General features: G+C 40.2%; 1 protein-coding gene across 1 annotated transcript; it reads right to left on the bottom strand.

Moving 5' to 3' along the window:
- Nucleotides 1–1,083: 1,083 nt before the first annotated feature.
- Nucleotides 1,084–25,912, bottom strand: rogdi (rogdi atypical leucine zipper). The gene is made up of 11 exons (XM_033040388.1): nucleotides 25,801–25,912; nucleotides 22,419–22,490; nucleotides 19,071–19,153; nucleotides 17,124–17,178; nucleotides 15,288–15,368; nucleotides 14,128–14,223; nucleotides 12,020–12,118; nucleotides 11,310–11,423; nucleotides 6,539–6,588; nucleotides 3,879–4,005; nucleotides 1,084–2,983 (listed from the first exon to the last, which is right to left on the bottom strand). The coding sequence occupies exons 1-11, from the start codon at nucleotides 25,834–25,836 to the stop codon at nucleotides 2,942–2,944; spliced, it is 855 nt and encodes a 284-aa protein (XP_032896279.1). The 5' UTR covers nucleotides 25,837–25,912; the 3' UTR covers nucleotides 1,084–2,941.
- Between the last annotated feature and the right edge of the window lie 623 nt (nucleotides 25,913–26,535).

The following is a 26,535-nucleotide window of genomic DNA, read 5'->3' on the forward strand; positions in this document are numbered from 1 at the left end:
TCATTCTTGAATTGTTCACCCTGTTTTGTTTTTTCTACAAATGCAGCCTGACATGCTGAGTGGGTCTGAAGAAAGGTCTCAACCCGAAATGTCACCTATTCCTTTTTTCCGGAGATGTTGCCTGACCTGCTGAGTTACACAGCATTTTGTGTCTATCTTGAGTGTTTCCAGCATTTTTTTATTTCAAGACTCTAAACTGTTGTTTCTATTCATTAAAGAATGCTCAAATCTTTAAGAGGCATATACAGTGCCCTCCAAAATTACACGTGGTTGAAGTGCACATTGTCAGATTTTAATAAAGGCCATTTTTACACACTTTGGTTTCACTATGAAGAAATTACAGCAGTGTTTATACATAGTCCTCCTATTTCAGGACATCAAAATGTTTGGGACACAGCAATATCATGTAAATGAAAGTAGTCATGTTTAGTATTTTGTTGCATATCCTTTGCATGCAATGACTGCTTGAAGTCTGCGATTCATGGACATCACCAGTTGCTGGGTGTCTTCTCTGGTGATGCTCTGCCAGGCCCGTATTGCAGCCATCTTTAGCTTATGTGTGTTTTGGGGGCTAGTCCCCTTCAGCATATAAAAGGCATGCTCAATTGGGTTCAGATCGGGTGATTGACTTGGCAACTCAAGAATTTACCATTTTTAGCTTTGAAAAACTCCTTTGTTGCTTTAGAAGTATGTTTGGGATCATTGTCTTGCAGTAGCATGAACCACCGGCCAATGAGTTTTGAGATGGACAAAAATGTTGGAGAAACTCAGCGGGTGAGGCAGCATCTATGGAGCGAAGGAAATAGGCCGATGTCTCTAACAGTTTTATTCTTGTTTCAGTCTCATAATGGCTTCTTTGACTTTCACTGGCACAACTTTGGTCCTCATGTTGATGAACAGCAATAACATTTTCCAATGGTGATAGAAATGTTAGGTGCTGTGAGCTCTCTTATACCTGCATTAAGGCGGCATTTAAACACACCTGAGCAATTACAAACACCTCTGAAGCCAAACATTATGGTGCCCAGAAATGAGGGAATTATGTGTAAACACAGCATAATTTCTACATGGTGAAACCAAAATGTACGAAGATGGCCTTTCATAAAATCTGACAATGTGCACTTTAACCACATGTGAATTTTTCTATTACAAATGTCAAATTGTGCAGTTCAGAGGCAAATAAATAAGCAATGGGTCTTTGTCCCAAACATTATGGCGGGCACTGTAACAACTACACAAGCAATGTAAGTCTGAATATCATGGAACTCATTCAACAATTAAGAGAACAGAAAATAAAGTGGTTTGAAGAGTACTACCTTATTTGGTTAAAAGCATAGACAATTTGAACAATGCTCAATCTAACCAGTGCTGGAACTTAAAATGATCACAGTACATTTTGAATAATATGTTTGTAATTTTTTTTAACTGTGTCCTTCCTGTAATTATTACGCTGAAAAAATTCAATAGTTACAGGAAAGATCAAAGTCTATTTGGAACACAAACAACTGTCTGGTCCAAGAGTGGAGAGGAAAGATTATTGTTCCCAATTTTTAGCCCTTATGAAGGGGTTTGGAACGGAATATCGGCTCCTTTCCCTCCCATCAAGTGCTGCTCAACCAGCTGAGCTCCAGCAGTTTGCTTTTGCAATAGAAAAATCTAATTGTCTCACATAACAAGGACAAACATCTAAATCCAGTGCAATGTTTATTAATGGTAATTCAAACACACCGCCTTTATCTATAGAAAATTATTCAGTTGAAATACATAAATACATCTCATTTATGACCAGCATTAGGGAACTTTGTCAGATTGTTCCTTGTGCGTACTCTACTGAATCATGCCTGTTGACTTCAGAGAACAGCCTACACTTCCAGCAAAGATTTCTCTTTATTGGAATATATATTCAATGTAGTTATACTGTTCTTTGTTAAATTAGTGTTCAAAATGAAACATTTACATTAGCTCGGCTATTTAAAATCCAGTATTTCAGTGGTTAAAATGTTCATGTCCGCAAGACTCCATATAAATTACATACACAACACAACTGACCTTAATTCTTATTAACTGCTCGACTGCATGAAAAGCTCCCATTTGTTTTTTGTTACATTGCATATTAATCCACAAACGACCTCATTTCACCTAGCATACCACACCCCCTGAAGTCTATTATCTGTGTAACGATGGTTCTTATTTTTGGTCCATCTAAATCTCTAATCCTTTAATGTGCACGCCCCAGATTCCAGGAATAATCTAATTTCTGGTGCAACGGTTGTCATTAACGTAAACACAAAACTTCAGGATGTGAATAATTTATGATTCACCCAGCACAAACGCAAGGCTAACACAATATCATGGAAATGTAATACACAAATTGTAGAGTAAGCATGATGTGTTTACAATTAAACTACATTATTAACTATCCATTTTATCTTGATGAAGACACAAGCAAAGTCTCAAAAAGATAAGACTGACCCAAAAGAGGTATAATGTATAGTTTTTGTTCTTATAGCTTCCTAGTAAATAGCTCATAAGCATTGATTTTAGTGGTTGAACACTGAGCTTTGAGGGAACTTTCCTTTCTTCATTCCCCTTCGCCTTTGTAAAATTCGACACCAATTATTTAACAAATGAGCATGTTACCATCATCAGTTGAACTTCAGCCTATGCCATCAAGCCTAATGCTCTGAGGAAAATAAGGCCTGCTGGTGGCTCAAACTTCACCATCGTGGGATATTTCCAATTATCATTAGGCCAGGCTTGCTCCATAAGCGATCCAACTCATTAAAAACGTGGCAAAGGAAGGTGGGAAAAGTGCACCAAGTGTAACCTATTTGATAAAAAAAAATTCACACACACAGCATTTACAGTAGACAGACTAAACGCTGCAGCAGTAAGTGAGTACAAAGTGCAAACTGATCTTCATTTAGTCTGTCGATCAGCATCAGTAGGGCTTGAAGTTCCAGTAATTGGAAAAAACGGAGACCTATGGGAAAAATGCAAATGCTGCATCACCCAATAGTAAAATCTTACATCCATATTCCTAAATCTGCCAGTTTTGTCAAGGAAAACCATGTTAGATTGTCCTTTAATGAACATTTATAATTTTATCATAACTTCTGACTAAGTCCAAACCTCCGCTCTGAATCTTAAGGCTATTGTATGACTTCATTTCAAATCAAACTCAATTTCAAACAGAATGACAAAGAGGTTTAAGTTTAGTTTAGTTTAGAGATACAGCGCAGGAACAGGCCCTTCGGCCCACCGAGTCCGCACCGCCCAGCGATCCCTGCACACTAACACTAGTCTACACACTCTAGGGGCAATATTCAATTATACCAAGCCAATTAGATGACAAACCTGTACGTCTTTGGATTGTGGGAGGAAACCGGAGATAATCTATTCGGGTCACAGGGAGAACGTACTAACTTTGTACAGACAGCACCCGTAGTCAGGATCAAACCCAAGTCTCTGGCACTTTTAGTCAACAACTGCACCACCCTGATGGATTCCACACTTTGTTCGGCAAAGTGATTACTTCCAGTAATTTATTGCAGGGAGTGAATCAAAGAGTAGGACTAGCTGTAGTAGTAATTTGCCTGTTGTTTACTCTGCTGGGCAGTGAATGACAGAGGGGTGAAGAGGACAGCAGAAGGTAAAAAGTAGGGTTGAAGAAAGACAAAAACTACATAAATCTGTATCTACCTAGAATCAATCAGTTGAAACTTACTCAATTGTGAGAGTGTTTACAATCAGAGTCAAATAACAATTTTGTTACTGTAACAAGCAGGTTGTATCACTGATTTTCTATCTGCGATAACTGAAGTGCACAAAGTAAAACATTTTGGGTTAATTTACAGATGAAGGAAAATAGATGATACCTTATCCTTCAGTTGCTGACAAAGCTGTAGAGCAATGGTAAAGAAAACAAGCGTATCATTTAGCCAGGGGACCACACATTCCACTTTGTGTACATGGCTAACTTCAAACTTCTGGTTATTAATCTCACTGCAATGCAAAAGTGAAACAAAAATCTGAATTAATTGCTTTCTCTCATCGCCGTTTTTTTTAGCCAATAAAAATCGCATGCATTACTATTACTATGATTACTAAAACTAGATGACACCCAAAAGGCTTCTCTATTGACCCTGATGTACTGACTGCTGTATAGTGTTGGAATGGCAGCCAATTTCAAATGAGTTCAATAGGAAGTGTTGAGGAATTCAAGATTTATACATTCAAGAAAATTATTTGAAAGGAATTTTCTTCTAAATGGCTTTCATCCCACTGATCTGCAGGATATCCACAATTAAAAGTTGTGAAGCTTTATATCCCCACTTTAGAGAAACACCCATCTCCAATTTCCCAAGAAGGTCAGCGTTGGATTAGATTGCGGAGAGGAGTTGAAATGTTCAGCAACCAGGAGATCCAGTAGGCCTTGATAGGCCAAACGCAAATGTTCAGTGAAATGGTCGCCGAGTCTACAGGAGGCCACATCAGGAACACCAGATGCAGACGAAGTTAGAGATGCATGTGAACCAACTGTTTCACATGGAAAGACTGCTGGGGTCGCTGGAAGGATGTGACGGAAGTAATATAGGGACAGGTGTTACACCTCCTGCGGTTGCAGGGGAAGGTATCTGGGGAGGGGGTGGTTCGGGTGGAAAAGAATAACAGAGGGATTGGTCTAATTTAGTTTAGTTTAGAAATACAGCGCAGAAACAGGCCCTTCGGCCCACCGGGTCCGTGCCGACCAGCGATCCCCTGCACATTAACACTATCCTACACACACTAGGGACAATTTTTACATTTACCAAGCCAATTAACCTACATGGGGGAAGATTTGGGGAAGATGGAAAGGGGTGGGGAATGGAAGATATGACTGGTGCTGGGACCATGTTGGAGGTGGCAGAAATGTCGGAGAATGATATGTTAGATGCGGAAGGCAGTCTGAACAAGGGCCCGAACCAGAACCGTTACGTTACAGTTCTCCAGGGATACTGCCTGATCCGTTGAATTACTCCAACACAGCATCTTTTGTTGTAATCCAGCATCCACAATTCCTTGTTCCTACATACTATGTTAATATTGTATGATTTAATTAGTTTCAAGTGTAATATCAGAAGCACTCTTGTTGCAGTAAGGCTGTAGTGATCAGGGTTGTTGGAGTCGTGGAGTCGGAGCAATTTGGTGCTGCTGGAGTCGGAGTTGGTAAAAAAGTCCTGACTCCAACAACATAAATTTTAGAGACTACGTAAATCGTAAGACTACGTAAGACTCCGCAATGAAAATAATTAAATTAGATTTAAGGGGATCAGGCAGAAGTAAAATTCTGTTCCTAAGGACATTATTAATACATTTTAGGTATGTACTTTTGTAGCAAACTTAACTACCTACACATTTAGTTTTAATTTCTATTGCATTTGAGAACTATTATTTTTTTGTCATAATTTAGCCATTTAGCTCATACCTGTGGCCTTAGAATAATAAATTTTGGAGTAATGCTTTTATAATTTTTATTTAATTCAATGGAATTTTAATTTTGTCATAGTCCTATATGTAACTTTTTTTCTTTTAGCATAATTAATTATGTTTTTTATTCAAGAATAAACAATAAAAAAGCCACAATAGCGTAGCTACAACCATTAGACTCAAAATTTCAAGGACATGGGTTTAAAATGTAGCCTGATGATTCATATACTTCTTATGAAATGCCATCTTGTGTAATGTCATCATAGTAGATTTAGAATTATTATACCTAGGAGTCGGAGTCGGATGCACTAGAAATCAAGGAGTCGGAGTCGGGTGTTTTGGGCATCGACTCCACAGCCCTGGTTGTGAAGAAGGGTCTCGACACGAAAAGTCACTAATTTCTTCTATCCAGAGATGCTGCCTGTCCCGCTGAGTTACTCCAGCATTCTGTGCAACTGAACTATAGTTAACTGGGCATTATTAAGACTTTTACAGTTAAAATTGTTTTTGTTGTGGCAATCAAATCGTTGTGAAGGCCTGTTACACCTCAAATACAAGTCTGTAAAACCACATCCAATATTTTAGCAAATATCTTCTAAAACATGCATCATCTATAATCTGCCGTTCAGTAAGTTTAGAGCTGCTGCTATTTCTAAGTATTTTTGTTCTTCCCCCAAATCTTTCCAATATGCATTTTAGTGATGTCCAAACAGTGGTGACAAACATCTATTCCTTATTCGCTGTAAAACAGACTAAAACTAATATGTAAACCACTCAAAATGTAACTAATGAAACTTGGAAAGCAAGTGCTAAATATAACATATATACAAACTGCATACACAAGTCAGCTCTGGTTCCCATTGTTCCTTTCAATGAAATGTAAACACTCCCCATTTAGAATATACATAGCATCTTTTCTGCATGTCATTTGCTTCAAAACTCAATTTAAAATGAAGAGAAAGAATCTTGCTTGTTATTAGATATTTCCTGCCAAAACAAACTAATGCTTCAGGCAGAGTAGACATGATGCATCCATTTTACCTGTGAACAAATTCAGAAAAGCACTTACAACATGGATCCCGGGTTGTGCAGCACAGAGCTCCCAGCTGCTTTGAAGTTCTAAAAGGTCAAAACAAAACTAATGAGAAGACATCACAAGAAAGACCTTCACAAATTTCATACATCGTAAATCCTTTCTCCAATTTATGCTTTCATACATCGTAAATCCTTTCTCCAATTTGAAGAACACCTAAACTGGCAAGAAGAAATATTTTTAAGCTCAGATAACAGAAGTGATGCAAATATACATGGATAATAAATAATGTAAAAGCTAGTGCTGTATTAAATGATAGACCCTTGTATATTAAAAAATCAGTGTTTCCTATTTCCTATAAATCCAAGGTGGCGACATGTCTATGGCGACATGTTTCCAGCCACACAGCAGAAAATCAACAAATATGGTAGTTCTCGGCTTACCTGTATAAAAGAAACAACAGAAATCAGCGATGCAACTGACAAGCTGCTAATGAATTTAAACACTGTATTAAATGAAGCTGCTAATGCATTTAAATGCATTTAAATGCATTAGCGCAATTGCGATCTGCAGGCAGCAATGGAGCTGCCAACTGTAAGGGAATTCCCGATGGCAGGGGAATCCCCGACCTGGTGGAGGATCACAGGAACAGTAAGTACTGTACCTGGAAACACCGGGGAGGTCTCCATTGTGTCCAGAAACGTGGCCGACGGGCAGGAGTACGTCAGACTTAAGCGCAGGGGTCTACGACCCCCTCTCCCTACCATCCTACTAACCAATGTACAATCACTGGAAAATAAAGTGGAGATCTTATGGTCAAGGCCACTTTACCAAAGGGAGCTGAGGGTATGCTCTGTGTTCTGTTTCAGAGACATGGCTCAACCCCAGCTCCCCAGATTCAGCCTTCTAGCCTGAAGATTTCCCCATCCATTTTTGTATGGACCTTACGCAGGCATCTGGGAAAGGGAGAGGCGAAGGCGTCTGCCTCATGGTCACCTCTTTGCTCAGATGCGGCAGTTCGGTCTAACTCCTGCTCTCTGCACCTGGAACATCTGGCGGTGAAGTGCCGCCCCTTCTACCTCCCTAGGGAATTCACCTCCATCATCCTGACCGCGGTCTACATCCCATCCCAGGCAGACGGCCGTCTAGCATTGGAGGAGCTGCACACCGTGGTCAACAAGCACCAGACAGCGTACCCTGAAGCGTTTACCACCATAGCCGGGGACTTCAACAAAGCCGACCCAAACTATACCAACATGTCACCTGCAGCACCAGAACACCCTTGACCACTGCTACACGACCATCGCTTTATCCCTCGCCCTCACTTCGGGAAATCCGACCATTCAGTGGTGCTGCTTCTACGTGCATATAGGCAGCAACTGAAGAAAGCACCCACAGAGGTGAGGACTGCACAGAGCTGGGGAAGCAGAGGAACAACTACAGGACTGCTTGGAGTCAGTAGACTAGGCAATGTTCAAGCACTCGGCAACGGACCTGAGTGAATACACCACAGTCGTTACAGACTTCATAAGGTAATGTGTGGAGGACTGCGTTCCTACATAAACCTTCCGAGTGTTTCCTAACTAGAAACCTTGGATGAACCAGAAGGTCCGCTTTCTTCTGTGGGCTTGATCCCGGGCATTCAGGTCTGGTGATGCAGACGTCTATAAGAAGTCCAGATATGACCTTGACAAGGCCATCAAAAAAAGCCAAAAGAGACTTCCGCTCAAAGCTGGAGGATGAGGCGGATGTTCGGCAACTGTGGCAGGGCTTGAATGCCATCACCTCCTACAAGGCGAAACCAGGAGGCAGCTCAAGTGACAGCGAATCATCACTCCCTGACGAGCTCAATGTGTTCTACGCACACTTTGATAGGGAGAACACTGATGTGACTTCCCGAGCCCCCATACGCCCTGATGGTATTACAGTCACAGAGTTGTCGACGTAGAAGATCCTTCAGGGGGGGGGGGGGGGGGTGAACCCTCGGAAAGCGCCTGGACCTGATGGTATATCTGGTCGTGTTCTCAAAACCTGTGCAGACCAACTGGTTGGAGTTTTTGCAGATATTTTCATCCTCTCACAACTGAGGTCTGAGGTTCCCACCTGCTTTAAGAGGGCATTAATAATACCGGTGCCCAAGAAGAATAAGGTGACGTGCCTCAACGACAATCGACCAGTGGCACTAACGTCCGTGGTGATGAAGTGAGGTTGGTTATGGTGGATATCAACTCCTACCTCAACAAGGACCTCGACCCACTACAGTTTGCCAACTGTCACAACAGGTCAACAGAGGATGCGATCTCACTGCCGTTCAATACCATCATCACCTCCAAGCTGGTTACCAAGCTCACGGAACTGGGTCTCTGCCCATCCATCTGCAATTGGATCCTCGACTTCCTCATCCACAGACCACGGTCTGTTCGAATTGGCAGAAACACCTCTTCTTCATTAGCAATCAGTATGGGAGCACCTCAAGGCTGCGTGCAGCCCCCTGCTCCGCCCACTCTATGCTCATAACTGTGTCGCCGGACATAGTGCAACAGCATCTTCAAGTTCGCTGACGACACCACCGTTGTTGGTGAATTACAGATGGTGAAGAGTATAGAAGTGAGATCGACGGATTGACCAAATGGTGCCACCACAACAACCTGGCTCTCAATATCAGTAAAAACAATGAACTGATTGTGGACTTTGGAAGAGGAAGGATGAGGACCCTCAATCCTCAGCGGGACAATGGTGGAGAGAGTAAAAAAACTTCTAATTCCTGGGCGTGCATATTTCCGACGATCTTTCCTGGACCCAGCACACTGATGCAATTATAAATAAAGCACATCAACGCCTCTACTTCCTGAGAAGATTACGGAGATTCGGTATGTCAGAGAGGATTCTCTTGAACTTCTCCAGGTGTACAGTATAGAGCATATTGACTGGTTGCATCATGGCCTGGTTCGGCAACTTGGAACGTCCAGGAGTGGAAAAGACTGCAAAACGTTGTGACCACTGACCAGTCTATCACTGACCTCCCCACCATCAAAAAGGCAGCCACAATCATCAGAGACCCACACCATCCTGGCCACACACTCATTTCACCACTGTCATCGAGAAGAAGGTACAGGAGCCTGAATACTGTAATGTCCAGGTTCAGGAACAGCTTCTTCCCTACAGCCATTAGGCTATTAAACACTACAACCTCAAATAAGCTCTAAACTACAGTACACTATTATTATCATTATTATTGCACTATTGTTTGGTATGTGTGTGTGAGTATGTGTATCGTTTATCATATTGTTTACAGTGTACAATGTTTACATATTCTGTTGTGCTGTAGCAAGTAAGAATTTCATTGTTCTATCTGGGACACATGACAATAAAACACTCTTGACTATTTCTCGATTCACCCATGGCACCAAGCTACATTCTCATCCTGTTCCTTTGCTCCCTAAATAGTCACAACTGTGCAGCCAAATTGTGCTCTCAACCCATTCACAAGTTTGCAGATAACAGGAAGTACAGGAAGGAGACAAAGAGCTTGGTAGCATGGTGTCAAGAAACAACCTCGCCCAAATGAAAGGTCTGGCCAGACTCAGGCAGCAGGGTTGTAGCACTTGCTATAGTCTGTATCAATGTTACTGAACCGGAGACGGTCTTGGTGTTGACTCAGAATGCATTCCCCTGCAATTTCCTGCTCCCAGAACCTGGTGCTAACCATTAAGTTAATTAAAACTTAATGTTTATGTAGTCTTTGATATAAAAGAAAATGATTTTATCTAAACTACTGTTACCGAAAAGATTAGACCCCAGTGCAGATTCCTGAGTAACGTAATTACGTATACTCATTCACACAAACCAGGTTACAAAATTATCTACATTTTATTTCTGCTAAAAAAAAAACATCAGCGTAATCAATTTAAATACCTTCTGGAAATTTATATGGGAAACACGCACAAATTCCCCCTTATCGATCAGTTAATATTTTTTCCACAAATTCCAGCATGTTAGATTACGTGCTGGCATGCTCATTTACCCATATGTAAGGAATTTAAATATGGTCAATAATTATTTTTTAGTAACCTCTTATAATCAGAAGATTCTGTTTGGATAAGAGAAAGTTGCAGTGCAACCCACAGAATATACTCACCAAGAAGCAGCCTAAAATTTAGAAGAGTGTTTGATTTGATTGGCTTGTTATGGACATGAAAACACTCTTTCTATAAAACCTATAGATCATAAAAATCCAAACAGTGGCACAGCTGCTGCCTCACACCACCAGAGACCTGGGTTCAACCCTGACCTCGGGTGCTGCCTGTGTGGAGTTTGCATATTCTCCCTGCGACTGCATAGGTTTCTTCTGGGTCCTCCGGTTTCCTCCCACATCCTAAAGATGTGCAGGTTAGTACGCCATGGTTAATTAGCCTCTGTAAATTGTCCCGAGTGTGTAGGGAATGGATGAGAAAGTAAGATTACACAGAACTAGTGTGAATGGGTGATCAATGATCAGCGTGGACTTGGTGGGCCAATGTTTCCATGATGTATCTATAAACTACATCCAAAAATATTCAGAATCATGCTCAAATTTAACATCAAGATCTGATCCAGACTATTGACAAAATCTAACCTATAAAATAAAGCTTTGACTGTTTAAACCAAATGATATCTGCATCAGATAACTTTCATAAAGATCCAGACACTGAACAACTGCACAAACTAACCAGGTTATGCCAATTACAATAAAATAGTTTCCTTCTTAAACATCTACTGAGCAACTTTACTACTGACAAAATGCACCAAAAATGATGCTTCATTTCACCTTATTCAAATTGGGCTGCAGAAGATGAAGCTGGTAGACAATGAAACAAAGTTTGCTCAGATTAATGTAGAAGTTGGCAAAGACGTCACCAGGAAGAGATGGCGTGAACATTTTCTAAAAGGGAATTAAGAAAGTTATTTAAATTATGCACAGATAAATCCAAATGTATAAGAAAAAGTTGAAATTCTTTAAGAATAATAATTAATTCTTTTTTTGTTTATCAGTAGCAAGATGTAATAACATAGAGATATGCTGATCAAAGTGACAAGGGAACAAACTAACAAGTAGGAATTTCAATGTTCTGTTTCGGTACATATGACAATACAACACTCTCGATAAGTATATATATTTGTGAGCATTATACAATGCAAATACAATCTTTGACCATTGAAAGATAAAATCTCCAGAATTAACTCCAAATGGAAACTGATGCCCACAACGTTTCCCTCAAGACATTTTTATCTTGGACAAGTTAAAAAATGAGGCCTTGTAAAAGTATTAAAGTTCATGTAAATCACATCTGCTGCCCTGCCCTCATCGATACACGTTGGTACCTCTTGAAAGAAGCGAATTAAATTGATCAGACAACATTTATCTTTGACAAAGCCATGATCTTTGCATTTCAAAGTGATCATTAATCTACTCACTCAGAATTCCTTTTGAGAGTGCAGGAAGACAATAATCAATCATGCAGGAGGACATATGCTCACCATTAAACTGCTCGAAGCTACTTCTGGGAGCGTCATAACTGCAGGAGTGGTCAGTCTATTGCGAGCACGGGTTAGCTGCAACATTACTGCATCCATGAGCTTAAAGAGAAAACGTCTTTATTTTGTCAAGCTCCGATTAAATTAAGAATGGTCAATTATCATTCACGTAATCTTTTTGGATTAGTTTTAGAAATATAATGCTCCCTTCACTGAATTGTGAATAGGGGAAAGACTGTCCTTTGTCTACACAAATATTTATCTTAATTGTGAAGCTGACTTTGTGTTTTTGGGCCAAAGTCCCAGACTACTTTTTTTTGTTCAAGAAGGAACTGCAGATGCTGGAAAATCGAAGGTAGACAAAAATGCTGGAGAAACTCAGCGGGTGCGGCAGCATCTATGGAGCAAAGGAAATAGGCAACGTTTCGGGCCGAAACTGAAGAAGGGTTTTGGCCCGAAACGTTGCCTATTTCCTTCGCTCCATAGATGTTGCCGCACCCGCTGAGTTTCTCCAGCATTATTGTCTACCCTACTTTTTTTTGTATTCTTTCCGTCCGTGGGACTGAATAGATGCTTCAGAGTGGTTCATATGAAAAGAGAGGCTTTGTCCTGGGACAGACCAAGCGATTCCCAAGCAAGCCACCATTGCCTCATCAGAAGTGAGTCAAGTCATTTTTCATAGGCAGGATACAATATGAATGCAATTTTTTACAAAAATAATTAACTGAAATATTTTGCAGTCTAAAGACATTCTGTTGCTATTTTGTCATCTCGATACACTGCTGTTATTCTAAGTCATCCCCCAAATACTAATCAGCAAATATAAATCACTACAAACTACTCTTGATCTTTATAGTTTAGAGGATCTTCAGACACAGGCAAGCAGGAAAGTTATAGTCAAGGCGATAGAAAAGTAAAATGACATTCCTTTGGAAATAACATTTCAATCTGTTCTTCCAAAAGCACAAACTTGTGTTCTGGGGAAAAGGTTCAAATATCACAGGCAGCTACTTCCCTCGTGCAGGAGATTATGCTTCCTATTGAAGGCCACCACCTTGTTTGGGAGAGTTTGAACATTTAATAATAATTTAATTTTTTTAAATAAATACTTTATTGATCCCCTCAGGGAAATTCAGATGTCCAGAAACCCCCAACCAACAAACCTACAGATTCAAAACGAACGCAGACAGAAAATACATAGAATACAATGTGGACACTACCTGAGAGCAATAAATACTTAAAAAGACCAATAATTAACAATTAAAAATTGCAAAAATGCATCCCCCTACAGCCTAGCGGTCCGAATTATAAAATCTAATGGCTGCAGGGGTGAAGGATCTCCTGAACCGCTCCGGTCTACAGGGCAGGGAGAGGAGCCGGTTGTTGTTCCGAGTGCTCTTTTGACTCTCCAGAATTACATGGAGGGGATGCCCGGGGTTTTTCAGGATGACCTGCACCTTGTGCCTCATACGCCTCTCAAGCACATCCATCCCAGAGTCTACTCTCCCCTCCAGCACTGAGCTAGCTCGTTTAACCAGTTTGACCAGCTTCTTGTTGTTTTTTGCACTAATGCTGTTGCCCCAGCAGACAACAGCGTAGAAAATAACACTTGCAACCACAGTGTTGTAAAACATGTGCAGCATATCATTACACACATTGAAGGATTTGAGCCTTCTGAGGAAAAAGAGTCTGCTCTGGCCTTTTTTGTAGAGGGAGCCAGAGTTGACAGACCAGTCCAGTTTGTTATCAAGGTGCACTCCAAGGTATTTATATGTCTGCACCACCTCAATTTGGAGGACAGCAGCACACTACTGTCTTCCTGTACCCAGGAAATATGTCCTAAGCAGAGACCTTGTATTGGAAATTAGTTGTATTTTGCTGCTTTTATTTTAAAAGCGGCCTACTCCATCCTCACTCCCCTGACACTGCTTGAAAGGTAACTCGGGTCTGTATATGGACTACTTACAGACAGACGGCACCATATATTAACAAAATAATCAAACACTATTAATGATTCACAACTTTTTAAAGGAGTTTAATTTTAACTACTGAGTGAAACATTACCAATTCAAGGACGGTTAACGCTGAAGAATCGTTGTAGTCTGACCAACCTTGTTGACCTCTGCCCCGGTCTTAAACTGGTAAGTTTGATCTCTGCTATTTAGGAGATACAAAGCTTGACCAACGTGATTCCTGGCATCCTGAATCTGTGAAGGGGAGAGAAAATATTAAAATGGAAGGATTCTAAGTCACACAGTGAGGTGGGTGGGTGGAGGCAGGGGGCTAAGGAAGAGGATGAGGTGACAATACCAGGTAGAAAGACCATTAACATATAATTGAGAATTCTTATACAAGTCAGGAATACAATAATAGAATGAGAGAAGACTTTAGCCCTTTACTCACAATAATTCATACTGTTGTGCAGTTTTGTTTATATATACTGAACTTTTGTTGTTGTTTACTATGCTGTTTAAGGTGTACTATGTTTACATATCTGCTGTGCTGCTGGAAGAATTGTATTGTTCCGTTTCAGGACATATGATAATAAAACTCTTGACTCAGGAAACCTTGATAAAGTTTAGAACAATGGACCACAATCTGCCACAATCTCCAAACAGCATTCCAGATACCACTCCACAACCTACTAAGGTTGCTAGATCAGAAATATTAACAGCATCCCTGTCTACAGATAATGGCTGAGTTTTCATTTTGGTGTATAATACATTTCTCCAGTGCGCACTGCAGTTTTGATTTTTCTAGCTGAGTACAAATGGTCCAACTACTTAAACATGATCTCAAGAAAGCTGGAATGAATGAAAACTTTGTCACGTGTGACAAGTCACTGTGAAATTCTTTGATTGCATATCCAACAATGGCTACGGATAGGACGCTGACTAAGTTACAAAGTAACCCACGCCGGCTCCTCCTCTCTTCACCCCCTCACGGACAAAGATTGATACTTAAATCCCCCATTAGTAAATTATACAGGGTCTGAATTCCTTATATGTACTTTTATTTAAATAGATGAGGTAATCCGAAAATGCAAATAACAAATGGAATGAATAAAATCAAAATCCATCATTACAAAATCATCACTGAGCTCTAAGGTCAGTGGTAACATGAAGGGAATCAAAAGTAAACCACCTCCAATCACAGTCATTATGCAAAGAAACCAATACCAATATTTTTGAAAAGATGAGCAAAGTCTTATTAAAAAAATGAGCAACCATGTCCAGAGAAAGAAGAAAACTGTGGTGATAAAAGCTTTTACCTGCTGTATTTTCCACTGTTTGTCCTCCCTGAAGGTGCAATGCAGAACCTGGTTGTGTTTAGGCAGCTTCAGGTTAATGTCCTATTTTAAAGAACAATTTTTCAATTAAAATTCAAATGCTTCCTCTTGACAGTAACCGCTGCCAAGATTTGTGAGAACTCTTTATAGGCACAAGTACTTGTGAGATGACCATATTGCACATTGAATTTAACATTTTTTAGACATGTATATCAGAACTGGCTAGGTCTAATACAAGGTTAACTCTGTTTTTCTCTCTCATGACTTGATAAACGGTCCAGTATTCCTTTTTATTTTAGATTAACAGCAACAGCCGAGTGCTGTAACTGAGTTCCACCATTTGTGTTTTCTCTTTCCTCTGCTCTCATTCTTCGTCTTGACTTACATCCTCTCCATTCAGAGCAGCTACAGTAATCAAGCCCTCACCATCCTCAGAGACAACACAATCACCACTTGCTCCTCCACCCCCATCACGAATGAGCCCTTTATTCTCTCTACACTCAGCGATAGAATCGCTGCCTTACTACGGATGCTGTCTGTACGGTGCCTGTACGTTCTCCCCGTGACTGCGTGGGTTCTCTCTGAGATCTTCGGTTTTCTACCACACTCCAAAGACATACAGGTATGTAGGTCAATTGGCTTGGTGTATGTGTAAAATTGTCCCTAGTGTGTATAGGATAGTGTGCGGGGATCACTGATCGGTGCAGACTCGGTATCTCTATACTAAACTAAACTAAACTAGCAAACTGTTTAAGAAGGAACTGCAGATGCAGGAAAATCAAAGGTAAGACAAAAATGCTGGAGAAACTCAGCAGGTGAGGCAGCATCCAAGGGGCGAAGGAAATAGGCAATGTTTTGGGCGTTGTTCATTTGGATGTAACTAAAATTGAGACCTTGCCCATTTTCTATGGGGAAGATTCACAATCCTTTCTTATGATTTCAAAGCAGAAATGTTTATTTCCGTTGCGTTAACCAATTTTAATCTTTTCTTGAAATGTTATTTGATGGATAACCAACTAATTTTCACATGGATATTTGCAGCTGTGCACCAAATGGTCATCACCGTTCCTACACTACTACAGTGACCACACTTCATAAAAGCACCATGTTGTTTGTGAAATATTATGGGCCATGTTAAAATCTTAATAAATGCTCTATAACATTCATTTGTTGATCCTTCCCCATTTGAAACTATTTCCTTAGGTACTCTGGCATCTAAGGTGTCAAACCTTGGAGTTTCAAGGTTGATTAATTTCATCAATGCACCAGTTCTCTTTTTACAAAAGTATATTTGTTTTAAAAAGAGTTGAACTCCATCTCTAGTTTCAAGTATATGCACAATGGTTAAAACAAAGGTAGTTTGAAAGGGAATGTAGAGCTGAAATACTTTAAAATACAGCAGTAATCTGCATTTAAAAAAAATGTATTTACAATCATAGCTTTTAAAATATAAATTTGGATGTTGAAAATTATCAATTAGCAATGGTGTATGGATTCAATTGTTAATTTAGTTATGAACCTGCCTGTGTCTACTGTTTGAGGGTAGATGGGGAAACTGTTCTTTCTGTTTGGTCCCATCTGCATTATATTCACTGAACAGCACAACAATTATATCTGCAGGCGTGCAACAAAATGTCAGCTTTGCCTGATCACCGCTAAAGCAAAAAATTCAATGATATGGTATGTGTGTTTTCCCAAACAGGAAAACTCAGCACTATAATACTCTCAGATTGGATTGCTAGATATACCTGCACATTGTGATTACATGCAGATAATAAGGTTAATTTTAATAGGAGATGCATTTGTATTTATACTCACTGCTTGAGTCAATGCGTCTCCTTGTAACGTCAGGACACCCTTCACCTGATCTGTGCTGGATAAGAAAATCAATTTGAGAAAATATTCATTTCATAATTTATATCACAATTTGCTTGATGCATGATAAAAATCCATCATTTTGAGTTGTCTATAAAGAATGGAAAAAGAAAATCAATTAAATAAGATTCTAAGTAAGTTAATAAATACAGTGATGGATAATATTATTTAATCATGTACCATACTCTTCTCAAACTTCCCACATAAAAACATTGCACATTGCTTCTTTCCTATTTGGATAGTATCTTTCACACAAGGATTGAAAAATAAGATTGAAATGGATGCCTCAGAGAATCACGTTTGGTGCAGACCTACTTGAATCTGACTCATTATTTTTAAAATCTGGTGCTCAGCTAAAATTGAAAGCTTTTTTGTTTCATTTCCAGAGAGCATGCAGTCGATTGATTTTACTTGTCTTTGTACCAAGACACCAGGTCAATTAGCTTCTCCTTATAGCTTGTGGTCCCCACAAGATCATGTCCACTATGTAACAAATAAAGACAAAATGTTCAAGAAATGGGTACTAAAATGTTATACAAATATATGTATGTAATCCCAGGAATGTAAATAATCAGACAGCATCATTTTGGTTCATCGTACCTCATACATGGAATGCGCAGGTTACAATATTCCACATTTTTGTCAAATAATATTCCTATTTGAAACAAAACCATGCAGCGAAGGACATTTCATATCATGGATTCATAGAGATTTAGAGTTATATACAGCACGGAAACAGGCCCTTAGGTCCATCTCATCCACATTGACCAATATGCCAAACTACACCAATCCCATTTGTCAGCTTAGGCCCCATATGATGCGAAATCTTTCTTTTCCATATAGCTGTCCAAATATTTTTTTAAGATTGTAGTTATGCCCATCTCTACCACCTCCGCTGGCAGTTCATTCCAAATAACCAACACCCTGTGCTGTCCCTCAGATCCTTCTCCTCTTACCTCAAACCTATATCCTCTAATTTGAGACTCCCCAACTCTGCAAAATAGACTAACTATCTACTCTATCAATGCATTCCTAATTTTATAAACCTCCATTAGGTCACCCCTCAGCCTCCACGTCAGCTTTCCAATCTCTAGTAATCTTCATGCACCCTCTGAGAAATTGCTCATTCCAGGTTTCACCCATCTCACTGGAAGCTGCAGAAACATCATCTTTACAGTTCAACTTTTAAAATTAGATGAGACCCTCCATCAAGTCCGCAGGCTCCCTATTCAGGTTTTTTTTCACTGGTTATGAAAACAGGTACAGATCACCTGAGGAAGTTTTGGACACAAGACAATTTATTTATTTTAATAGAAAGCAGGCAGCTTAGAGGGAGCAAGGATCAATCTCCAGCATTGCAAAGTAGTTGGAAAGATGCCACTGCAAATTTGTTGGGAGCAGGAGTGTGGTACAGGAACTCAAAAAGGTGAAAACTGAGAACTGAAGATCTGGATGGAACAACACACAAGAGACTAAAGCCCCGGTCATTATTTCCAAGTAGGCCATGATATAAAGAAAATAAATAATGTAAGTGATGTTCTTTAGCCAGCAATTATACATTTAATGCTCTGCAAATATGTGATTAAAGAACATTTGATATTCAGATACCTTGGTTGCATTCAGAAATGAAGAAGGTCACCAAGATGGGTAAAAGGTTTACATCATCCAAATGAGAAAACCTTTGCAAAGTAGCCCTTTTGTTGATGTATTCATTGTAAAGTGATTAAAAACTATATTTTCTATTAAAATTATTCTTTGCAAACCTGGGGATCCCATCCTTTTGGGATGTGTTTTATTAAATAAACCTACTCTGCTGTGTTCAGTGCAACATTGCTACCAAAAATCATTGTTTGCTATTATGTACAACAAAAACTGAAGATAGCTGCTTACGATGAGCTTCCAAGTTTGAAGTTCTCCTGTCGGGTTTGACCTTCAGATCCAGAAGTTGAGAGAGTAAAGCGCCGAGAGGCCTCCTGTGCAAGAGGAGCCGGTCATTAGTGAAGAGAAAGGCAAACCAAGCACTTTGTAAAGCAGCAACATTATGCTTACATTAGTTGCCAACAGCCAGCATTTTTGTTAATAATTATCATAGATAGATTTCAGTGATTTCACTCTAAATTCCTAGATGTCTCCATAAGACATAGGGGCATAATTGGGCCTTTTAGCCTGTCGAGTCTGCTCCACCACTCGATCATACCTGATCTATTTTTCCCTCTCAGCCCCATTCTCCTGCTATCACCCCGTAGCCTTAGATGCCGTTATTAATCAAAATTCAATTAATTTCTGCTTTTAAAATCCCCAATGACATGGTCTCCAATGACTGGCGTCTGTGGAAATGAATTCCTTAGATTCACCACAATCTGGTTAAAGAAATTCATCCCTCATCTCTATTCTAAAGGTACGTCTTTACATTCTAAGGTTGTGTCCTCTGGTCCTAGACCCTCCATTACAGGAAACATCCTTTCCACATCCATTTTATCTAGGCTTTTCATTATCTGATAGGTTGCAATTATATCATTGCTCATCCATCTAAACTCCAGTGAGTATAGGACAAGGCCTTCAAACACTCTTTATATGTTAATTCAATTGTCCCCGGAATCATTCTTGTAAGCCTCCTCTGGACCGTCTCCAACAGCAACACATCCTTGTTCAGTTACAGGGCCCAAAACTGCTCACAATATTCCAAATGTGGCTTGACCAACACCGTAAAAAGCCTCAGCATTACATCCTTGCTTTTAGATACTAGTACCCTCAAAATGAATGCTAACAATGCATTTGCCTTCCTTACTACTGACTCAAGCCTCAGTATTGATGTGGATAGAGAACTGGCTGGCAAACAGGAAGCAAAGAGTAGGAGTATACGGGTCCTTTTCACAATGGCGGGCAGTGACTAGTGGGGTACCGCAAGGCTCAGTGCTGGGACCCCAGCTATTTACAATATATATTAATGATCTGGATGAGGGAATTGAAGGCAATATCTCCAAGTTTGCGGATGACACTAAGCTGGGGGGCAGTGTTAGCTGTGAGGAGGATGCTAGGAGACTGCAAGGTGACTTGGATAGGCTGGGTGAGTGGGCAAATGTTTGGCAGATGCAGTATAATGTGGATAAATGTGAGGTTATCCATTTTGGTGGCAAAAACAGGAAAGCAGACTATTATCTAAATGGTGGCCGATTAGGAAAAGGGGAGATGCAGCGAGACCTGGGTATCATGGTACACCAGTCATTGAAAGTAGGCATGCAGGTGCAGCAGGCAGTGAAGAAAGCGAATGGTATGTTAGCTTTCATAGCAAAAGGATTTGAGTATAGGAGCAGGGAGGTTCTACTACAGTTGTACAGGGTCTTGGTGAGACCACACCTGGAGTATTGCGTACAGTTTTGGTCTCCAAATCTGAGGAAGGACATTATTGCCATAGAGGGAGTGCAGAGAAGGTTCACCAGACTGATTCCTGGGATGTCAGGACTGTCTTATGGAGAAAGACTGGATAGACTTGGTTTATACTCTCTAGAATTTAGGAGATTGAGAGGGTATCTTATAGAAACTTACAAAATTCTTAAGGGGTTCGACAGGCTAGATGCAGGAAGATTGTTCCCGATGTTGGGGAAGTCCAGGACAAGACGTCACAGCTTAAGGATAAGGGGGAAATCCTTTAAAACAGAGATGAGGAAAACATTTTTCACACAGAGAGTGGTGAATCTCTGGAACTCTCTGCCACAGAGGGTAGTTGAGGCCAGTTCATTGGCTATATTTAAGAGGGAGTTAGATGTGGCCCTTGTGGCTAAGGGGATCAGAGGGTATGGAGAGAAGGCAGGTACGGGATACTGAGTTGGATGATCAGCCATGATCATATTGAATGGCGGTGCAGGCTCGAAGGGCCGAATGGCCTACTCCTGCACCTAATTTCTATGTTTCTAAGCTGCAAATTAACCTTTGGAGAATCCTGCACCAGCACTCCCAAGTCCCTTTGCACCTCCGATTTCTGAATCTTCTCCCCATTTAGAAAATAGTCCACATCTTTATTCCTTCAACCAAAGTGCATGACCGTACACTTTGCTACGTTGTATTCTGTTTTCCACTTTCTTGCCCAATCTCCCAGCCTGTCCAGGTCCTTCTGCAGACTCCCCACTTCCTCAATACTACCTGGCCTATACTCAATACTACCTATCTTTGTCTCATTCGCAAACTTAAGTTTGGGTTTATTAGTTAGAACCAATTCTATCCTAATTAGATGATTAAATTGATAAACTCTGATTTTGTACTGAAAATCAGCTCTTAAGTTGCATTCAAAGCTGAAGGCACAAATGCTATTTCATAATTTATGCAGCAACCATGTTGAAGAGGAGGATTTGCACAGTACATTGTTCAATGTGTATATTACATTGGCAATTTGACACAATTTGGGATTTTTTTTCTTCGGCACAAGAATGTTGGAGTTCAAATGAGATCTGAAATTGACCAATGTCCTCTTGGAATGTTTCTATAACAAATTAATGGAAGTATAGTTCAGTTTAGTCTAGCATTAGTGCCATTGAAACATACCGCTGCTGCAAAAATGCATTTCAGTATAGATCCAAGGGAGACAATACTGAACTAACAATGACAATAAGATACCCAAGTTGCACCACAAGAATGGGAAGTCCAGGTGTATGCTTGCAGAATTATTACCTTGTTAGATCAAATGCCATTTCCAACACAGTCAGAAACATTTGTTAATCTGGATGGATGATATATTAGGTGTTAGTTTGGCAGCATTGCATTTCATAAAAGCACTTATTAATATCAAGAATTTTGAATAAGATACATCTGAAAATAGAGGCTAAATTTAGTGTCTGCGGTACCTTGTTTAGGTCATACTTGGGAACACTATAAACAGTTCTGTGTGTATATTGTAGAAAAGGCACAGACATGTTGCAGGTTTACGAGAATGTCAACAAAACCGTGAAGGTAGAAACATAGCAACATAGAAAATAGGTGCAGGAGTAGGTCATTTGGCACATCGAGCCTGCACTGCCAATCAATATGATCATGGCTGAGATACCCATCAACATTAACGATGTTATATATTTTTTGCTCTCGAAAGAGAAAATCGATGATGGTCTTATTGAATTCTTTAAGACTGTGAAGACGTTTGAAAGAGTAGATGACGATAAAATGTTTCTGTGTGCAAGAAAGGACAGTACAATGAATCATAAATACAAGAGATCCAAACTTCTTGTGCAAAAATTCTAAGTAAATTACCTTAAGAATATCTTTTAGCTGTTTCAGGACAGCGTGAACTTCTTCGCGCAATAACCATTTAAATTCTTCCTCCTGAAATATCCCAAAAATGCAAGTAATCCTTATCAACAATATAATTTGGAGTGAAGAGTGCTTTCATTACAAGACATAATGGCAGCAATGACAAAGAATGCATAACTAAGTCATAGCATCTCGACATTACCCAAGCTAATGGTAATTCAATGCTTTTGCTCTCTTTCATTAAAAGACGTTGATCAAAAATAAGGGACGTGACACAACTTTATTCTTGGCATTAATCCGTGGACAGAGTAAAATTCTAAACAATTTCCCACTATTAAAAATAAGCATACATTTTAATTTAGCCTTCCATCAAATGCAATGAACGAAAATGAATCTGAAGAAGGGTCTTGTCCCAAAACATCATCGATTCCTTTTCTCCAGAGATGTTGCCCGACCCACTGAATTACTCCAGCATTTTGTGTCTATCTTTGAATGAATATTTCATTTGTGACCCTTAGACAGATCAAGTCTAACCTTCAAATATTTTGTACTTTTCACATCAGCTTCAATGTAAATAATTTTTCTAACCATGTGACTAATAAAGTTTTGAAAAACTGAAATCGCTTTACATCTTTCCCAATTCCAGTTACTTCTGGCTTGCCTCAGAAGAATAATTTCCAAACCACTACTGTTAATCTGCCTAATCAAAGCTATGCACTCTGCGTTTTCCAGAGCTTTTGTGCAAATCTATTAATACATTATTTTATGCCTCTATTTATGAAATTTTAAATCTTATATCCTAAGTATTTTATGCCATATTCTGAAATCATGATGACACGAAAGACTGCAGATGCTGGAGAAACAAATAATCTACTGGAGGAACTCAATGGGTCGAGCAGCATCTGTGGGGGGAATGTATGATCGACGTTTAGGGTTGAAATCCCACTTCAACATAGAGCAGAGAAGGGGAGTCTCAATTCTAATGCAGGTGTCGGCCCAAAACATCTACCATTCTTTTCACCTATATGCTCAACCCGCATAATTCTTTCAGAAGCACGGTGCCATCTTTAAACGTTACTGATGATACCACTGTTGTTGACAGCTATCGATGAGTCAGAGTATTGGAGGAAGATTGAAAATGTGATTGAATGATGGCAGAACAATATTGCTCTCATTGGATAGCATACAACAAAAGCTTTTCAGTAAACCCGACAATAAACTAAACTAACATGTTAGCAAGACCAAGGAGATGGCTGTTGATTTCAGGAGGGGAAAGGATCCATGGACCTGTCTTCATCAATGGGAAGGTGGTGGACAGTCAACAGCTTCACGTTCCTACAAGTGCATATCCTGGATAATCTGTACTGGGCCCAGCCAAATTGATGCAATCACAAAGAATCATCAATATTTCTGCTTTCTTAGAAAATTGAAGAGATTCAGTGTGTCAACAAATACTACAGGTGCATGGTGGAGGGAGGGCATAGCGACTGGTTAAATTATAGCCTGGTTCGCCAAATTTGAACACCCGGGAATGAAGGTGGCTGCCACTGCCTATCCATCACTAGTACTGACTTCTCCAACTCTGAAGGGCTTTATAGGAGTTGCTGCATCACAAAGACAGCCAATATTAACTAAGGTCCACACCACTCCTAAAAGCCATAACCACCGGATTCATGAACAGCTTCTTCCCAGCAACTATCAGGCTCGTGAACACTACACAACACTAGCCTCAGCAACTATGATTTTCTGCAGACTATGTCTTTGGTTGCACGGTCTTTGTTTTTTTCACTACTGTAGTTATCTAGTATTATGGTTATTAACTTATGGTATTTGTAATTATTATATATTTGTCCGTGTGGCATTGCAAAAATGGGCCTGTCAGCTACAGCAAGAATTTCATTGCTCCATTGTCAGTACATATGACAATTAAACACAAAAGAAAGGCACAAAATGTTGGGAGTAACTCAGCAGGTCAGACAGCATCCCTTGAAAAAATGGATAGGTGATTTTTTGGCTCAGGACTCTTCTTCAGTGTGATGAATTCCACAATAAAAGAATGTTTGTTGTGGGTTCACATTACCTTTGCTACAACTCCCATTGCTGAGACACATAAAAATAAGCATATATTTTCAACAGCAAAAATAAGCCAGGCTTAGTATACGTCTGCCAAGTCAAATCCATGTCAAATTAAAAAAGCTTTTTGTTGCACTACTTCATTGCAGAGAGATTTTGACAAATACTAATATATTTAACACTTATGAATGGCATCAAAACGTTAACTGTATCCCTCATCAAAGATGTTGCGTGACCTGTCAAGTATCCCAATAAATTTATATTTCATATTTCACTTGGGAAGCTTACAACCCAGTGGTATAAAATTGATTTCTCTAACTTCAAGTAACTATTGTTTTCCATCTCTCGTCTCACCCCCACCCTAGTTCTCTGACTCGTTGCACTGTCCTTCTGATAAATTTTACTGCTTGTATCCTTCGTTGTCACCTTCCCTTCAGCCAAAATTGAACCATTCTACATTTCCTTGACCAGCTTCTCTTTTGATCTTTGTTTAAGAAGGAACTACAGATGCTGGAAAAGAGAAGGTAGACAAAAGTGCTGGAGAAACTCAGCGGGTGCATCAGCAACTATGGAGCGAAGGAAATAGGCAACGTTTCGGCCCGAAACGTTGCCTATTTCCTTCGCTCCATAGATGCTGCTGCACCCGCTGAGTTTCTCCAGCACTTTTGTCTACCTTCTCTTTTGATCTGTCGTTCTCACACCTTATCCTTTCATTTCACTCCCTCTCCCCTGACTCTCAGTCTGAAGGGTCCCGACCAGAAACGCCACCCATTCATTCTCTCCACAGATGCTACCAAGTCCCGCTGAGTTACTCCAGCATTTTGTGTCTATTTTCTATTTATCTTTCAGATTTCCAGCATTTCAATGGATATATTCCCAACAACGAACCATCACGATTCTGAACATTGTTGTTTAAGGGAAGGACGGTGTAGTCAACCAGTGCAGGATCTTGAATCCATGGACCCTGTTGCAATATTATATTGAATATATTGCAATATAAGGTTATATTGAATATAACAACCCGTTGCAATATTATATTGAATATATTGCAATATAAGGTTATATTGAATATAACAACCCGTTGCAATATTATATTGAATATATTGCAATATAAGGTTATATTGAATATAACAATCCGTTGCAACATAACTTTGTACAGGGCTACATCCCTCCCTACCACAGTAACCCAATTCCAGCCGCTGGCCGGCCCACCTCGCCTGATATCCTTTTTAAACCACATTTGGCACTCTCCTGCCGGTGCTTCTTTCCCCTCTCACTCTGCCCGTGGCCGGGGAAGGTGCAGACTCACCAGCACCGCCCGCTCCGCCTCACTCGCCGCCGCCATCTTCTTCTGAAGGACAAGAGAACCGCTTCCGTTGTCCGCGGCTAAACCCTTCCTCCCCTCCCGCCTGTGCCGCGTCCGTAAGGTCCCCAGCGCTTCTGAATTAATTCCTCATCTAAGTTTGAAGCCGTTGAAGTTTTGATGCAGCATTTTCCTTTCCCCCGAATTGAAAACTGAAGCCGCAGCCTTGAGGCGCCCGTGTTGGTGGTCAGTGAGGTACGATCCCCTAGACCCGGCAATCCCTCCCCCACCCAAGCCGCACCAGCTTCTCCTTTTCACCCAACAAACAGCTAACAATGGCATGTTTCCTTTATCATAGTTACATTTTTCCCATATCTTTCATTCATTGTTCTTTATCTCTCCACATCACCCTCTATATCTCTCCTTTTCCTTATCCCTAACCAGTCTGAAGAAGGGTCTCGACCCGAAACGTCGCCCATTCCATCTCTCCAGAGATGCTGCCTCACCCGCTGAGTTACTCCAGCATTTTGTGTCTATCTACAATATAACTTTATTTATTCCAGGAGGGGAATTGATCTGCCGACAGTCATAAAAACGCAAAATACATGAAATTAAAGTGACGAGTGGAAAGGATTGGGGATATGCAGATTGAGAGTGGGGACTCAGTCTCAGTCCACCCCACGACAGATGGGGGAGGAGTTGTAAGGTTTGATAGCCACGGGGAAGAAGGATCTCCTGTGG

This window comes from Amblyraja radiata, chromosome 22 (assembly GCF_010909765.2).
Source record: "Amblyraja radiata isolate CabotCenter1 chromosome 22, sAmbRad1.1.pri, whole genome shotgun sequence".
NCBI lineage: Eukaryota > Metazoa > Chordata > Chondrichthyes > Rajiformes > Rajidae > Amblyraja > Amblyraja radiata.